An 18285-nucleotide genomic window follows, 5' to 3' on the forward strand; every position below is an offset into this window, starting at 1 on the left:
TTTTTGCGACCATTTCGGTCCGCATATTCTTTTTGCTTGTCCTGTGCGCTTGCCATTGCGTCACGGACTTTACGTGTGATGGCTAATCGCTCATCCACAAAGCGTTGAGCCTCGCTCACGCTTTTAGCATCAAACTCGCCTATGATACCGCCAAGAGGTCGGTCATAAGGCGTAGTTTTATTGACCACTGCTAAACTGGCAGGGTCACTAGGGCAAGTTTCTGTCTTTGAGATGATACCCTCATGGGTCATCGTCATATTGACGAAACTATGTCCCTCTTTCGCACCGAGCATAGTGAGGGGCCCTCCCCCACTAAGACTCGGGCTGCGCACAAACGAGACTGGCGTCCGAGAATGGCGCAGTCCGTTAATATAAAACGGTGTCTCACCCGTACTGGCGTGGACACTGTTATTTATAGCGAACTCCACAAAGGACAATTGCTTAGCCCACTCTTTAGGAGTTGCTTTAGTGCGTAAGACATCCGCCACGACCCGATTGGCACGTTATGTTTGGCCATCGGTCTGGGAATGATCCGCGGTCGACATGTGGAGCTTGCTACCTAGCAGCTCGAACACATGTCACCAAAAAAGAAAGACATAAACGTGGATTCCGATCCGATACTATGGACTCGGGCATCCCGTGTAGTCGATAAACATGATCCAGGAACAAGAGAGCTGCCTCCTTGCCTGTGATCGATGTCTTACATGGTGCTAAATGCACCATCTTGCTCAGTCTGTCTACAAAGACGACTAGCCCTGTCCGACCCTTATAATCGGGCGGCATGCCAAACATGAAGTCCAGACTTAATGACTTTTAACAGTTGATTGGAATCGGTAGCGGCTTCAGTGGCGCACTGCTGGACGGTGCAGGCTTAATGCGCTGACACTGTTCGCAAGAGCGAATATAGTTGGCCACCCATCTATATAGATAAGTACTGCTACCCTACCTAAGAATGCAATTTCTGTACTACCTGGATGTACTACGAAGTTGTTGTCATGTTTCATTGGGCCCTTTACGGTGGTAGAAGAGGTTCGAGACCTAAATTATAGGCTCTCCCTTCCCCCGTATATAAAGACGCACCCCGTATTTTACGTGGGTCGTCTGAAAAGGTATGTAGACCCAAATGAGGTCACATATCCCCATCTGGCTAAGGAGACCGATGGTGACGCCGACTGTGAGTCGAGCGTCGTTCGGGTGAGGGGGACGGCGAAGGCGAAAAGCTATCGGACCGATGCCTCCCACCACGAACAGGACTTCGAGAGTGAGGAACATCACGCGAGTAATGCGGATCCCTCAGCATTATCCTTTCAAGAGGTCCAAGCGAGTCTTCAGGCGTTCAAAACCCTGAAGAGCCTTCGCTCGCACATCTACGAAATCCGAGGTCAGTCGTGAGACTTGACCCTCGAGATCCGCAATACGTCGTTCAACAGCGCTACACGCCTATGACTGAACGGACGAAGATAGGGCAGCCACGAGTAGTTCGGCGAGATTGTCACCCTATCGGGCGCCGCCTCTCTGATGGATGCGGGATTGAATTAACGCTTTCTTGTTGGAAGGTTGCTGGCGCACCGCTCCGTGAGGCAAGGGTATCAGATCCTCGTCCAATGGAAAGGTTACCGAAGTGTTTTGACTCTTGGGAACCGATCGATACCCTACGTATTGATGCCCGGCTTGATGGCTTCTAATGAAAAGGAGCACCAGCTGAGGCCTCTTAGCTAGTCTCAAATGGACTAGCAGAAGTAGCGTTGTAGGAAGAAACAGGGGGTACAGTACAGCCTATGATATCTTTCTCACGCAAGCGGGCGAAATTAATTCGCTGCGACCGCTGTTTCATCGCATCGGAATGCGGATGAATGCGGCGCAGTAATTCCGCCTCGTATTGGGCTGGCATTTCATTTGAACGCAACACGACCGGGATCAGGAAAATGCGCACAAGCCTATTTCCCTGAGCTCTTCATGATTAAAAGACGCCATAATAATTATGTGCGTCTACAAGCGCGCGCTTGAGGAGCGACGCTCTTGGCCCGTTTAAACGAGGCCATTTTAGATGGAGGGGGCATCAATGATATGCCACCGGTCACATAACCACGTTCAAAACGGCTGGCTTGTGACACCGACTGAGCACGTTCGCGTGTCGTCGGTGGAGCTTTAGGCTCCGAATCCTCTATGTCAGAACAATTATGAATTATGTTCTGAGCATAAGGCGTTGTGGTTATACCCAACGGAGAAGCGGCTGCGCCTTTATGGGCAGCGCTCTTTCATCTGCGCTGCGCTATCCAGCGCAGACGACGAGACAGCATCGTAAATGCTGCTGTCTCCATATTGTGAGCCATGAGAGAAGTTTGGATGGGCAATAATGCGCCATCATCCTTCCTCATGCGCATGCGTCATTACGCACGGCCGTAAACAGTACACAGCATATTGTCAGCATCACTACTATGAGGTGACGGCAACGGTGTTGACTCATTGTAGTCGACAATGAGCGAAGGATCAGCATTTTCACTGTTAAATGGGATGGATCCTTTAACCCCGTTAACGCGACAGCAGCAGCAGCTGTCGGCGTTTCGACAAAGGCATTAGACGCGGCCGGCGAATTAATGCGGCTTGTAAGCTTTGTGCGAGGATAAGTGGGCGTCTTCGTAGACGACCCACCAACGTGCCCCTTTTAAATGGCATCTTTGGCGCCGTCTATGGAAACACAGGTCGCTAGAGTGATTGAGTGAAGTAGCGGCGCGTAAAGCTGCTCGTAGTTCCTCTCTCCTCTTTGACGAATTTAAAAATGTAAATTCGTTCTTAAAGGGGGGTAGTGTAACGGGCTAAAGTTGCCCTAATGTTACACAGTCGCCGTTAAGTACACTTGGTGTACTTAAGGGGATGGTCAATTACTAAATTAAAGTAATTAGACCCAGCACTCGGGTGTGGTGCACATTTGTGACCAACCCTTGTGTATGTGATGCATATGGGTGCATTCACTAGCGTCATCCGTTACGCGAGGTATCTAGAAAGATACGCTCGCAATACATCTTAAGTTTTATCTATAGAGATGACATTTCAATTGGTAAAAATAGGTATTTATATTAAATTCTATCAAACATAAATTAGTCTGAAAACTACTTCCTACTTGGTAAGTGCGCACGAGGAGCCGGATTACCGCTACCGTGACGACACTTGACCAGAGTACTTAGTGTGTTGGGTGAGGTCGCTTACCCCGCCGACCAGGACTACCTCACTGCACGCAAGAGAAGCAGGTTTAACCGCTTCCTCGCTGTGCTAGGGTGCGTGTCTAAGTAGAGCGTGGCCGCATTACGACGTGCCCGCCTACATTAAGTATGTAAATATTGCGTGGTGATGAAAAAACATTTTGATTATTATATTTTTAAATAGTATAATTGTGACATGAGTAAATCGAGGCATCCTTTTCAAAAGTTTCCGCTCATTTTGAATTTGTTTCGCGCGACTAATACAGTGCAAACTTTGAAATGGTTTCAGATATGCATCATTTATCGCTTGCTGAGTAAAGTCTCAGAGATTTGTTCAGCGGAGGTGTACTGCAAGTACAGTTGCCTCAGAGCAATACTCTTGTACCAAAATAGATGTGATGGTGTTTCACATCCCGCATGAGCACAATCACCTTTTTAAACATCAAATCTAAGCGATGTCGCGAAATCTTCTTAAGGTGATGACCAAATTTTACTGATATATTTCGGGAGGGCTGTTTACATGTATCATTCGTGTGCACCATGAGATTTTGTCGCTTACAAAGAATAAATGGGACACTAAAGTGCGTATGACTTTAATTTCCCAAAGTACCGTCACATTTTTACGCCTGGTTCAAGAAAAAATCAAAGTAGTTTGCTTTTCATCATCACACTTTCTCAAACATTTGGGATTTGCTGCGGACACGCCCAATTTTTGCTACGGACACACCTCTAAAGATGAAACTTTGTCTTCAGACGTAAATTGCTCATATTTAACCCTTTTTATACAAACACCGTCTACTACACGAGCGTCACTACCAAGGGACATTAATGTAGTCATTGTCGGCTGCCTGGCGTCCTCTTTTCCGAAAAGAAAACGCCATATCTGGTCCACTTCGTGTGCACCGCGAAATTAAAATTTTTTGAGTCGTTGGTACTTTGCCATCTGGTGCTACGATTCATCGCGCGCAGATTTCAGAGTGTGCGAGTACGAGTAATTTTTTCGTGCCTTTTATTAACGGCTCGGATGCTCTATCACTACTGCCTTAAGTGAATTTGCTCGTAATTATGCCTTTTTCGGAAAACGAACCAGCCGACGGCCATGTGCAGTATCCATTTCAAGCTCCCGATGTGAAAATTTGCTATAGCGCCATCTTCCTCCCTGTGATAGGGCATCTGAGCCGTTAATATACGGCACGAAACAGTAAAACTCGCACTCGCACATTCCTTGACCCTCTGAAATCTGCGCACAGTTCGTCTACGACCCTTTGAATGTTGTTGCACAAATTCTTCCACCAAACACAACAGAGGGACCCGTCTCCAGCCAAATCTCCGTTAATCAAAAAAGCTTTAAGGCGTGATATTGTATGTAATGGTGAGCAAAGTAACAAGCCTGTTAAAATGCGTAAAAATGACGCACGTGGAGCCATTTTTCATGTCGGAAATAGATCTGGGAACGTCGACATTAAAAATACACCCTTGCTGGTGAAGTCAGCCCACAGACGAAAATGTTCGCAATCTTGAGCTTATTATTGGAAAGCCGCAACAGCGTGGGCGTGATCAACCATTGCGGTACAATTACTACCATTTTGAGCGCAGAGCAGTCACAAAAGGCAAGAGAAATCTCGACGAACGATGCCTCCGCCATTTCGTCTTCGACGGCCTCGAACATCGTTCGAAGGTCCGTCCTCTTTTCTCGGGGCTGATCCAAAGGTCACTCGCTTTGACGTGCCTTTGATCGTCCTTATCTGTCAGGTACTCGTTCCCCGAAGTACCACAAACTGTGACTGAGATGCAGGTGCCATTGCTCTCCTGGCTAACGCACCCCTTCCAATCAGACCAGGTTTAGGCTCTGTGCCTGTTCTTGGGACGCATGCCTCCCTGTCAGCTCGATATCAATAGATACAGGCTCTCGGCTCCGTGCATGACAATGGTTGCATGACTACTTATCATTGTCTTTTTCGCTGCACCAGTCTCTCCGAGCTGGGCAGGACTTGGTGTAACCTGCCTTCCTGTCGGTACACTGTCAACTGTGTTGGACACGACATCAGTTGCATAAGCCTCTTGTAGGAGCACATCCGTTCAGTGTCATGTGTAGAGTAAGCCACTGTAAGTGTTCGCCAGTCTATCCACGGTTGGTGTCTTGCCAACCATGCCATGCCTACGATAAGGTCATACGGACTCTTCATACCTAGCACGGTGAGCAACTCTCTTCAGGAGAAGAAACTAAAACTAAACGCGAAATCAACTAAACTCCCTCAGACTTTACGAGCGCGCCGTTGGCTAAGCGAACGGTCGCCTCTTCTAGCTTGCAAACCTGGCAAAGCGACTCAAACATCGCCGGTCTCTGTTTTAGAGCCGCGACTTTTACGTTTGACGTACCCGAACCTACGAGAGGGTCATCACATGGTCGTAACTTTGTACTCGAGCGCTAGTGTTGAGGTCCGAAATTTTGAGACCTCCGGGACTATGCTACCCATTTGTTCGATAACACGGAACTTACGGTTAGCTACACAGTCCGCGTCAGTACGACACTTCGTCTCTACTGCGCTCCTATATTTCTCGAACCCTCAGTGATCGATGCAAAACTCTCGCGTCTTGCTCGCTGATTGTTGCCATCACCCAGCGCGGCCAGCAAGAGGACTCCCCGGTAGGGAGTCCTCTTGCTGGGCGTCTTAGCCCCAGCAGGAACTATGGCAGAGCAGGAAGCCATCATATGGCCGCGCTTGCCGCACTTGAAGCAGAATACGTCTGCATTGTCGAACTCCATAAGAGTGGCATCCGACCTCTCGGCCGACGGCTATACCAAGCTGTCGGCGAGGCACTGTTGTAAGATTGCCTCTGCCATCGTCGACGGCAACTTTCTAATAAGGGCCTGTCACGATGGGCCATGCCGTAGTCCGTTCATCAACGTAGGCACCTTAATGTGCTCCGAAATCGGACCTACGGTAATTGTGCCGACAGCGAGCGCATCTCCTGCACAAGGTTCCAGATCAATTTCGTACCCGATGTCCCTATCGGTCGGTAAGCGGCCTGGCACTACTCCTCGGTGCACATCACGGTATTTTCACAGAATCTAAAAAGGGCTGCCTTTCAAGGCATCCCAGCCTTGAGCAGTAAATCGTTGCTTTTTGCGTTTCTAGGAAGCTCTCGTCCATTCTGGACGACGAGCAATAGTCCACCATGTTCTCTTCTGAAATGGTTCCGACTATTATGTGGATCTTTCTTTTTCTTAAGTTCGAACAGGAAAATCACACGGAATCTCCGGGAGTTTACTATTTCCTCGGCATATTTCAAGACGTTCTGGAGCACCTTAACTGCGTTTATGGGTACTAAGCATGGGCGTAACTACGTACACTTCGATTGTTAAAACATTGATGTGTTTGAAACAGGTAAAAGCATAAAACGTCCTATCTAGCTTGTGGGTAATACGCGTGACGGCCATCAGATAGCGATCTGGTAGTTAGACTGTATCTTTAGGTTCTTAAAGGAAGTCATTCACATTTCATGACTCAATTGAACGAGCAGAGTTGCTACGTCCGTTTCACGCATGTTTCGCGGCGATGAAGACGAAAACATGGATCAGCAAGAGGTTGATCTATTAGCCAAGGCATTTAAAGAACGTTCGCGGTCCATCAGCCATAATGATGAACTTACGCGAAAGTAGCTAACTCTAAAGAATGCATGTTAAATATTAAAGGGCTTCCCTTGGAGAGTAAAGTTTTTGTTTCAGGTCCGGCCCGGTTCGGAAGGGGCAATTTTGTCTAAAAGGATTAAATGGTCGATTTACGCCTGAAAAAAAGTTTTATTTTTTAAGGTGTCCGTAGCAAAAATTGGGCGTGTCCGCTGCAATTCCCTAATTTTCTGACATGTAAAAATTGTAACCTTTTATATGTTGATGGCCTTCAATCTATTTCTGTAGCGAGGCAAGGTACATTTCTAGCGATTTCTGCACCTTGTCTGTCTGTGCAAAATCAGTAAATGCCTCTAAATCCTTTTGACGAACAGCCAACAGTCGGTTTGCCATTTCCTGACGCATGAGTAACTTTGTCTTTACACGAGCCATGTCTGAATTCGATATAATATGGACACACACATAAATGACCTGTCCATACCGTAACAATTGATTATTAGATATGTACCTGGGATGGCTAGCCACTTGGCCATCGCTGCCTCAGCACGAGGAAGCACATCTTCTAGAGCCACGGCCTCGTCCACCAAGCCAATCGCTTCAGCCTTGTTTGCATCTACCTGCAATCCGAGACATAGCATCTTCTCGGCCTCCCGATGGCCAACAGTATTTACAAAAGTGTCACGGAACCACGTGGGGGCCACAATACCAAGCTGTGTCTCGTTAAGACCTATCAGAGGCTTGCCGCTCGTCATGATGCGATAATCGCAGCACATTGCCAGAAGACAACCCCCTGCTGGGCTATGACCTTCAATAGCCGCAACTGCAGCAAGCCGCGTCGTGTACAGGCGTAAATACAAATCCTGAAGCGATGTCCAGAATTTGGCGATCTTGGATGGCTGAGCGATAAAAAAGTGTATGAGTACATAGTGATCATAAGATCTAAGCAGACTCGTCACTACCTGAGGTCTATACATTTCCATGATATCCAGGCCAGCAGAGAACACTTTTTGGTTTGAGGACATCAGAATCATGCCACTTTACGTGTGTAAACAAACATTGGATAAAAGTCTGTTGAATAAAAGCAGCCACATTTCTTAGCTATCGTACCGCACGCTCTTGTCATCCTCAAGCTTTTTGATGGTTGCTTCCAGCTCTTGAAGCAACTGCAAAAGCAAAGTCACCGAAATCATGAGCCCTTTATATAACCTTTACCGTCAAACTTCACGCACCGCCGTGTTGAGTGAGTTAACGGGCAGGCGATTCATGCGCACGATCGCATACTGATCCTTCTTCTCCACTAGCACCAATGAAATGCTTGATGTAGAGAATGGCCGCTTCGGGAAAGCACTAAGACGAGATGATCGCAGCAATGCAGACTTCATGGTAGTAACTTTCTTTCTACGTGGTAGATTTGATAATAACGCACAGTATCGCGAATTAATTAAGATCAAGTAAGTCGGGGTGTGTTCCTTAATGTTTAACGGACGAACGTAATAGTCAATTGCCAATCAAATCTCTTAAAATTTTCTTCACGCTTAATAAACCTCGAGCAACATGAATTGAGATTGGCGCTGAGCGCCAAGTCCCTGTATAGACATTCTATATAAAGACAAGGCACAGTAGAGGTCGTTCGAGCCTTTTGGAAAACAAATTCGGGGTACGCGCATACTTTTGTAGCCTAATCCCACTGCGAATGTGGGCAAGATTTCGTCTGAAATTGAACATTTATGTCACACTCGTCAAATCTTTTATAAAAGCAGACGTGGACACATGTACCGGCACATTTTCGGTACAATACTGAAGCTTCAAGCTTTCTGAACCATCAAAGGATGACGACACCCAATGGCAAAGCGGTAGGAATCTGTGGCGCTACGGGCGCTGTGGGCATTGAAATCATCTCGGTCTTGGCCGAACTAAAATTTCCAGTTAAGCAGTTGGTGCTCTTCGCATCAACGCGCTCTGCAGGCAAAAAGGTCGACACTCCGTTTGGTGCTGTGTCGATCTCCCTCTATTCCGTGGAAAAAGCAGCCAAACTAGACTATATTTTCCTGGCCGTATCGGGTGACTTCTCACTACAGTACGCCAAGGAATTGGCGGCCGTGCCGAATGGACCCGTGGTCATCGACAACTCATCCGCATTTCGTCGCGATCCGGAGGTTCCACTGGCAATTCCCGAGATCAATGGCCATGTGCTCATTCAGAAGGAAGGCCAACCGCACGCCAAGCTCATTGCCAATCCTAACTGCACTACTGCCATCGCTGCCATGGCGCTTTGGCCACTGCACTGTGAATTTGGCATTAAGAAGCTTATTGTATCGACCTATCAAGCAGCAAGCGGGGCCGGCGCCGCCGGTATGGAGGAGCTAGCAAATGGAGCCAAAGCCTTTTTAGCTGACGAGCCCGTCACTTACAAGGTTTTTTCGTACCCACTTCCGTTTAACCTAATCCCGCATATCGACAAATTTCAAGAAAATGGTTACACCAAAGAAGAGATGAAGGTCACATGGGAGACGCGCAAGATCTTTAACGAGCCCCATCTGGCGGTAAGTTGTACGGCTGCCCGCATTCCAATTATGCGAGCACACTCGGAGGCGCTGACAATTGAAACGATTAAGCCTGTGAACATTGCTCGCGCTCGCGAAATTCTAGCAAAGGCCGACGGCGTGGACCTTGTAGATGAGCCAGACAAGCTGCTGTATCCCATGCCAAAGAACGCTACGAAAAAGTTCAATATTGAAGCAGGCCGATTACGAAAGAGCTTAGTTTTTGGAGACTATGGCCTTGAGCTGTTTGTATCTGGCGACCAGCTTCTACGCGGGGCGGCATTGAATGCCGTGCTGATCGTCAGCTTTCTCGAAAATCCTCGCTCAATTCCACAATTTACGAAAAAAGTGTCCATGTTCACACTGTCGAAGGACCAGCAGCAGACTATGCTTAGCGTTGTGGCGGGTGTTGCTGTCGGCGTGGCTTCTGTTTTAGCTTATGGCGTTTTCAAGAGACATTAAGCTGTAAAGAAAATGCTTTTGATTTTAAAGTTTATATAATCATGATAAGCGCATTTTACCAAATTTACTCCTGGCAATCGGAGCTGAGCTTCTCGAACAGTAAGATGCACTTCCGAACCCTTAAGCATCGCGTTAAATCCATATAATCCGATGAAAGTGCTTGTGGTAAAGCTAATGCACTGCTGCATCATGCTTTAAAATTCTGTTTAATTTACTGACTTTCGCTTCTTACGTCCGTCATTCTTCTGACGATGTTTGTTGTAATCAAATAATGTTTTTTATTCAGCAGCACTGCTTGGAAAAGACTATATCGAGAGTTGTACGAGCATCTTCAAATAAATCAACTTGGAAGCAATGAGAAATTACGCAGATAAACTAATTGATGAAGCTCGAATTACCGCGGGACACCCCGTTAAAGTAGATGCATTATGTATTTGGGCGAGGTTTATTGCTGTTGTGTAGAATATAATTGCATTCCGTTCTATGACAAGTATCATTTCCTTAGGGAGTAATAATTAATATTATGTTCTACAAAAGGAAACATACAATTAATTATCTTATTAATTATTCGACTTTAAGAGTTCCAATATTCCAAATTTGGTAATATTGATGCAATAAGACATTATTTCTAATAATCTAACCCGCCCATCGTCACAAGACACGTTTGTGCGGTGCGCAAGGAGGCGCCAAACATAGTTTGCTGCTAATATAATTAAGTCAGTAGTAGATAGAAGATCGTTACGTCGGAGCTTGATATATTAATACAGCTTTACTTCTTCTCTATTCTAAAGCCTTAGTCTAGACCCTTGGAGCTAAGTTTCTTAGCTTCATAGAAAAATTCTTTATACCCTTGTGCACGTGAAATTTCGAGGCACCTCACCTACGCTGTAATCAGTGTATTAGTGAAAGGTGCCCTGTTACACCTGGTAGCACTTCGTAGTCCATTCAACAACCTATGCACGTTCCATCCAACATGGACATGTTGGATGGAGAAGGAGGGAGATTTTCAGCCCCTCAAAGAGACTATCACGCTACGCGTGAAGGATTTACTCATCTGGGTGACCTCGAATGGAGAGCGGTCGAACGAATGAGTTCGGTCGTAGGCGGGTCAGCCGTAGGCGCCATGCTGTAAACTCTGGGCAGAGATGAACAGCATGCGGTCATGGCCGAGTTCAAACAACACGAGCTCGACGGGGCCCGAGAGAAAGTAGCTTTGCTTCAGCAGCAAGGCTCTCAACACGAGGAGGTGTTGAGAGAACAGGGTGCTCAACAACTGGACTTGGTGAGACAGCAGCATATAAATGCTGCTAATGGGCCGACGCTCCCGCGTTGACCCGAAAGCTTAAAGATCGAAATCTCTAAGTCTGTGGCAGTCGAAGGCGACTCCCTTTTAAGGTGCTTCGTCGAATTAGACGCCGCCAAGAAGCTCGCCGTATCAGTGACGATGCAACGAAAGTAAAATTTGGCACGTCCAACTTAGCCGGACGTGCCAAATCTTGGGCCTTGGGCCTCAAGCTTCACGACCCAATAGTTTTTGGGTCGTATGAAGTATTAAAGACCCGGCTAAGGCGAACATTTGAGCTGCCACGTGCGATTCCAGGGCTAGAGCCGAGCTCCAGGATTTGAAGCAGTGTAAGCGTGACCTTCACGCTAATGCGGTCAGTTGTGTCGGGAGTATCCGATTAGTGAACACACACAAGTTACTGTGTTAAACAAGAGTCTCGCAGATGATCCTATCGAGACCGACCTGTTCCGGCTTGAATAGAGACGCTTGGACAATCGATCTCTGCAGCGGAACAAGAGGACTTCAGGCTTAAACAGGCTTTCGTCCTCTCGGGTGTTTATCATCCACCGATACGACAAGAAATCGGAGGTCTAGAAACCATGGATCTCTCGTTTGTAAGGAGCGATAAACCTCGCTTTTCAAGATACAAACGATTACAAAAATGTTATCGTTGTCAAAAGACGGCCCACTACGCCTATGAGTTTAGTGTTCCACGGGTAGTGCATAGAAACACTGAGCTGAAAGATCGACCTTCTGGTAGAAACAGCGTAGGACGCGGATCCGACGCTGTTGCGAAATCGCAACGGCGAGGTGGATCGTCAAAAAAACGGTCGAGGTCAGTAGGTGTGGAGCGCCCTACTGATCTAGCAACGTCAAAGGAATTTCCAGCCCTTTTGACGGTAGGTGTTCCTCACACACAAACATGGTGTGTAACTGCCCTAGGGGATGAGTTCCATATCATCAACCTGTAATATTGTGGCAAATTTATTGACACTAAAGTATCTAGACGATTGTGGGGCGTCGAACAATATTATTCGACGCCAATCGCAAGAAGATCGCAGACTCAACTTTATTGAGCGTGATATCCCTCTAACGAGGATGACAGTGTGCCTAGCAGCAGGCGCATCTGTAACAGCAAAGAAACGTGTAGTTGGTATCCAATACACGTTGAAGGGTAAACAGTACCGTGATGATTTCATCGTTCTTGATTTGGATGAAAAATTTGATGTAATCCTTTGATTACCAGGGCTCCGAATTACAAGTCATGCATAAATTGGCAGCATTAAGCCTTGATGATGCCTTTCTCTCGTTCAACAGATAGCAAACTCATGAACGTCTTGGATGGCTCATAAGCGTGTGGATATCCTACGAGTGAGTGCAATAGGCTCACTTGTGGGTCGGTTGTTTGCACGACTGCACAAAACATCCGTATGAATACCCATCACACCTTGGAGTTACATCTCGACGGCTGTGCATAAGCATAGGCAGCGCCGAAGTTCGACCGCTCGAATTAGTTGATTGGTACAAACAAGAATGCTTGCTGGAAAAGCAACATCCAAAAAAACATCGAACGCCTGTCTATAAGAGACAGTGCGAAAGTCCTAGATCGATTGGAGGGTCGATCGTAGAGGATCCCGCTGTGGTAGCGCAACCACAGCTGGAGGCAATTAGGGAGAATACTCCCCAAATAAAACTTAAGAGATTAAGTCCCCAAGAATCTGCGGGTATAAGTCCCCAGAAACCTGCTCCCAAGTACCTTCAGGATTTATTTTTAAAAAGAAAACTGAGACATTAAATCTCTTCGTAAACAATGGATCAAGTGTAGGCGCTTATACACTTGATCTAATAGCGCCTCCGAAGTTAACTTGGGAAAGAACTTAACTGCCTACACTTGGGCTTGAACGGGTCTTGTGTGATCTGCGTAATGGCAAAGTCAAGCAGATTTGCGTACTTGTCACAGATGACAACTACGTGGCCAATATTCGGTCGGCAATAGTATTTGCTGAGAACGAACGGGTTCTCAGCAGCATATCGATGGACGAACGTGTCCTCGATGAAAAGACTCGGATTGAACGTCTTACGTCCTAATCCTGGAAGTCTTAAAAGACAAACCCTTTAGTACGAGGCTTTTTCCGATTCCGGATTAAAAGGAACGGTCTAAGCATCCGCCAAAGCCTGTTGTGTCCCGATCCAAAGCCTTATGGTCTCGGGNTAGACTGTATCTTTAGGTTCTTAAAGGAAGTCATTCACATTTCATGACTCAATTGAACGAGCAGAGTTGCTACGTCCGTTTCACGCATGTTTCGCGGCGATGAAGACGAAAACATGGATCAGCAAGAGGTTGATCTATTAGCCAAGGCATTTAAAGAACGTTCGCGGTCCATCAGCCATAATGATGAACTTACGCGAAAGTAGCTAACTCTAAAGAATGCATGTTAAATATTAAAGGGCTTCCCTTGGAGAGTAAAGTTTTTGTTTCAGGTCCGGCCCGGTTCGGAAGGGGCAATTTTGTCTAAAAGGATTAAATGGTCGATTTACGCCTGAAAAAAAGTTTTATTTTTTAAGGTGTCCGTAGCAAAAATTGGGCGTGTCCGCTGCAATTCCCTAATTTTCTGACATGTAAAAATTGTAACCTTTTATATGTTGATGGCCTTCAATCTATTTCTGTAGCGAGGCAAGGTACATTTCTAGCGATTTCTGCACCTTGTCTGTCTGTGCAAAATCAGTAAATGCCTCTAAATCCTTTTGACGAACAGCCAACAGTCGGTTTGCCATTTCCTGACGCATGAGTAACTTTGTCTTTACACGAGCCATGTCTGAATTCGATATAATATGGACACACACATAAATGACCTGTCCATACCGTAACAATTGATTATTAGATATGTACCTGGGATGGCTAGCCACTTGGCCATCGCTGCCTCAGCACGAGGAAGCACATCTTCTAGAGCCACGGCCTCGTCCACCAAGCCAATCGCTTCAGCCTTGTTTGCATCTACCTGCAATCCGAGACATAGCATCTTCTCGGCCTCCCGATGGCCAACAGTATTTACAAAAGTGTCACGGAACCACGTGGGGGCCACAATACCAAGCTGTGTCTCGTTAAGACCTATCAGAGGCTTGCCGCTCGTCATGATGCGATAATCGCAGCACATTGCCAGAAGACAACCCCCTGCTGGGCTATGACCTTCAATAGCCGCAACTGCAGCAAGCCGCGTCGTGTACAGGCGTAAATACAAATCCTGAAGCGATGTCCAGAATTTGGCGATCTTGGATGGCTGAGCGATAAAAAAGTGTATGAGTACATAGTGATCATAAGATCTAAGCAGACTCGTCACTACCTGAGGTCTATACATTTCCATGATATCCAGGCCAGCAGAGAACACTTTTTGGTTTGAGGACATCAGAATCATGCCACTTTACGTGTGTAAACAAACATTGGATAAAAGTCTGTTGAATAAAAGCAGCCACATTTCTTAGCTATCGTACCGCACGCTCTTGTCATCCTCAAGCTTTTTGATGGTTGCTTCCAGCTCTTGAAGCAACTGCAAAAGCAAAGTCACCGAAATCATGAGCCCTTTATATAACCTTTACCGTCAAACTTCACGCACCGCCGTGTTGAGTGAGTTAACGGGCAGGCGATTCATGCGCACGATCGCATACTGATCCTTCTTCTCCACTAGCACCAATGAAATGCTTGATGTAGAGAATGGCCGCTTCGGGAAAGCACTAAGACGAGATGATCGCAGCAATGCAGACTTCATGGTAGTAACTTTCTTTCTACGTGGTAGATTTGATAATAACGCACAGTATCGCGAATTAATTAAGATCAAGTAAGTCGGGGTGTGTTCCTTAATGTTTAACGGACGAACGTAATAGTCAATTGCCAATCAAATCTCTTAAAATTTTCTTCACGCTTAATAAACCTCGAGCAACATGAATTGAGATTGGCGCTGAGCGCCAAGTCCCTGTATAGACATTCTATATAAAGACAAGGCACAGTAGAGGTCGTTCGAGCCTTTTGGAAAACAAATTCGGGGTACGCGCATACTTTTGTAGCCTAATCCCACTGCGAATGTGGGCAAGATTTCGTCTGAAATTGAACATTTATGTCACACTCGTCAAATCTTTTATAAAAGCAGACGTGGACACATGTACCGGCACATTTTCGGTACAATACTGAAGCTTCAAGCTTTCTGAACCATCAAAGGATGACGACACCCAATGGCAAAGCGGTAGGAATCTGTGGCGCTACGGGCGCTGTGGGCATTGAAATCATCTCGGTCTTGGCCGAACTAAAATTTCCAGTTAAGCAGTTGGTGCTCTTCGCATCAACGCGCTCTGCAGGCAAAAAGGTCGACACTCCGTTTGGTGCTGTGTCGATCTCCCTCTATTCCGTGGAAAAAGCAGCCAAACTAGACTATATTTTCCTGGCCGTATCGGGTGACTTCTCACTACAGTACGCCAAGGAATTGGCGGCCGTGCCGAATGGACCCGTGGTCATCGACAACTCATCCGCATTTCGTCGCGATCCGGAGGTTCCACTGGCAATTCCCGAGATCAATGGCCATGTGCTCATTCAGAAGGAAGGCCAACCGCACGCCAAGCTCATTGCCAATCCTAACTGCACTACTGCCATCGCTGCCATGGCGCTTTGGCCACTGCACTGTGAATTTGGCATTAAGAAGCTTATTGTATCGACCTATCAAGCAGCAAGCGGGGCCGGCGCCGCCGGTATGGAGGAGCTAGCAAATGGAGCCAAAGCCTTTTTAGCTGACGAGCCCGTCACTTACAAGGTTTTTTCGTACCCACTTCCGTTTAACCTAATCCCGCATATCGACAAATTTCAAGAAAATGGTTACACCAAAGAAGAGATGAAGGTCACATGGGAGACGCGCAAGATCTTTAACGAGCCCCATCTGGCGGTAAGTTGTACGGCTGCCCGCATTCCAATTATGCGAGCACACTCGGAGGCGCTGACAATTGAAACGATTAAGCCTGTGAACATTGCTCGCGCTCGCGAAATTCTAGCAAAGGCCGACGGCGTGGACCTTGTAGATGAGCCAGACAAGCTGCTGTATCCCATGCCAAAGAACGCTACGAAAAAGTTCAATATTGAAGCAGGCCGATTACGAAAGAGCTTAGTTTTTGGAGACTATGGCCTTGAGCTGTTTGTATCTGGCGACCAGCTTCTACGCGGGGCGGCATTGAATGCCGTGCTGATCGTCAGCTTTCTCGAAAATCCTCGCTCAATTCCACAATTTACGAAAAAAGTGTCCATGTTCACACTGTCGAAGGACCAGCAGCAGACTATGCTTAGCGTTGTGGCGGGTGTTGCTGTCGGCGTGGCTTCTGTTTTAGCTTATGGCGTTTTCAAGAGACATTAAGCTGTAAAGAAAATGCTTTTGATTTTAAAGTTTATATAATCATGATAAGCGCATTTTACCAAATTTACTCCTGGCAATCGGAGCTGAGCTTCTCGAACAGTAAGATGCACTTCCGAACCCTTAAGCATCGCGTTAAATCCATATAATCCGATGAAAGTGCTTGTGGTAAAGCTAATGCACTGCTGCATCATGCTTTAAAATTCTGTTTAATTTACTGACTTTCGCTTCTTACGTCCGTCATTCTTCTGACGATGTTTGTTGTAATCAAATAATGTTTTTTATTCAGCAGCACTGCTTGGAAAAGACTATATCGAGAGTTGTACGAGCATCTTCAAATAAATCAACTTGGAAGCAATGAGAAATTACGCAGATAAACTAATTGATGAAGCTCGAATTACCGCGGGACACCCCGTTAAAGTAGATGCATTATGTATTTGGGCGAGGTTTATTGCTGTTGTGTAGAATATAATTGCATTCCGTTCTATGACAAGTATCATTTCCTTAGGGAGTAATAATTAATATTATGTTCTACAAAAGGAAACATACAATTAATTATCTTATTAATTATTCGACTTTAAGAGTTCCAATATTCCAAATTTGGTAATATTGATGCAATAAGACATTATTTCTAATAATCTAACCCGCCCATCGTCACAAGACACGTTTGTGCGGTGCGCAAGGAGGCGCCAAACATAGTTTGCTGCTAATATAATTAAGTCAGTAGTAGATAGAAGATCGTTACGTCGGAGCTTGATATATTAATACAGCTTTACTTCTTCTCTATTCTAAAGCCTTAGTCTAGACCCTTGGAGCTAAGTTTCTTAGCTTCATAGAAAAATTCTTTATACCCTTGTGCACGTGAAATTTCGAGGCACCTCACCTACGCTGTAATCAGTGTATTAGTGAAAGGTGCCCTGTTACACCTGGTAGCACTTCGTAGTCCATTCAACAACCTATGCACGTTCCATCCAACATGGACATGTTGGATGGAGAAGGAGGGAGATTTTCAGCCCCTCAAAGAGACTATCACGCTACGCGTGAAGGATTTACTCATCTGGGTGACCTCGAATGGAGAGCGGTCGAACGAATGAGTTCGGTCGTAGGCGGGTCAGCCGTAGGCGCCATGCTGTAAACTCTGGGCAGAGATGAACAGCATGCGGTCATGGCCGAGTTCAAACAACACGAGCTCGACGGGGCCCGAGAGAAAGTAGCTTTGCTTCAGCAGCAAGGCTCTCAACACGAGGAGGTGTTGAGAGAACAGGGTGCTCAACAACTGGACTTGGTGAGACAGCAGCATATAAATGCTGCTAATGGGCCGACGCTCCCGCGTTGACCCGAAAGCTTAAAGATCGAAATCTCTAAGTCTGTGGCAGTCGAAGGCGACTCCCTTTTAAGGTGCTTCGTCGAATTAGACGCCGCCAAGAAGCTCGCCGTATCAGTGACGATGCAACGAAAGTAAAATTTGGCACGTCCAACTTAGCCGGACGTGCCAAATCTTGGGCCTTGGGCCTCAAGCTTCACGACCCAATAGTTTTTGGGTCGTATGAAGTATTAAAGACCCGGCTAAGGCGAACATTTGAGCTGCCACGTGCGATTCCAGGGCTAGAGCCGAGCTCCAGGATTTGAAGCAGTGTAAGCGTGACCTTCACGCTAATGCGGTCAGTTGTGTCGGGAGTATCCGATTAGTGAACACACACAAGTTACTGTGTTAAACAAGAGTCTCGCAGATGATCCTATCGAGACCGACCTGTTCCGGCTTGAATAGAGACGCTTGGAC

General features: G+C 46.5%; 4 protein-coding genes across 4 annotated transcripts; 2 read left to right on the forward strand and 2 right to left on the reverse strand.

Annotated features, from left to right (window-relative positions):
• Window positions 1-6982: 6982 nt before the first annotated feature.
• Window positions 6983-8246, reverse strand: CCR75_001415 (uncharacterized protein). The gene is made up of 5 exons (XM_067959518.1): window positions 8061-8246; window positions 7939-7994; window positions 7791-7866; window positions 7340-7727; window positions 6983-7265 (listed from the first exon to the last, which is right to left on the reverse strand). Exons 1-5 carry the CDS (start codon window positions 8211-8213, stop codon window positions 7108-7110), a joined length of 831 nt encoding a protein of 276 aa, XP_067817985.1. The 5' UTR covers window positions 8214-8246; the 3' UTR covers window positions 6983-7107.
• Window positions 8247-8660: 414 nt separating this feature from the next.
• On the forward strand, window positions 8661-9836 carry CCR75_001414 (uncharacterized protein; the record flags this gene model as incomplete). Its single annotated transcript, XM_067959517.1, has 1 exon — window positions 8661-9836. One exon carries the CDS (start codon window positions 8661-8663, stop codon window positions 9834-9836), a length of 1176 nt encoding a protein of 391 aa, XP_067817986.1.
• Window positions 9837-13654: 3818 nt separating this feature from the next.
• CCR75_001413 (uncharacterized protein) lies at window positions 13655-14918 on the reverse strand. Its single transcript, XM_067959516.1, has 5 exons — window positions 14733-14918; window positions 14611-14666; window positions 14463-14538; window positions 14012-14399; window positions 13655-13937 (listed from the first exon to the last, which is right to left on the reverse strand). The coding sequence occupies exons 1-5, from the start codon at window positions 14883-14885 to the stop codon at window positions 13780-13782; spliced, it is 831 nt and encodes a 276-aa protein (XP_067817979.1). The 5' UTR covers window positions 14886-14918; the 3' UTR covers window positions 13655-13779.
• Window positions 14919-15332: 414 nt separating this feature from the next.
• CCR75_001412 (uncharacterized protein) lies at window positions 15333-16508 on the forward strand (the record flags this gene model as incomplete). The annotated part of the gene is made up of 1 exon (XM_067959515.1): window positions 15333-16508. One exon carries the CDS (start codon window positions 15333-15335, stop codon window positions 16506-16508), a length of 1176 nt encoding a protein of 391 aa, XP_067817980.1.
• Window positions 16509-18285: the final 1777 nt, after the last annotated feature.

This window comes from Bremia lactucae, linkage group LG6, assembly GCF_004359215.1.
Source record: "Bremia lactucae strain SF5 linkage group LG6, whole genome shotgun sequence".
Taxonomy (NCBI): domain Eukaryota; phylum Oomycota; class Peronosporomycetes; order Peronosporales; family Peronosporaceae; genus Bremia; species Bremia lactucae.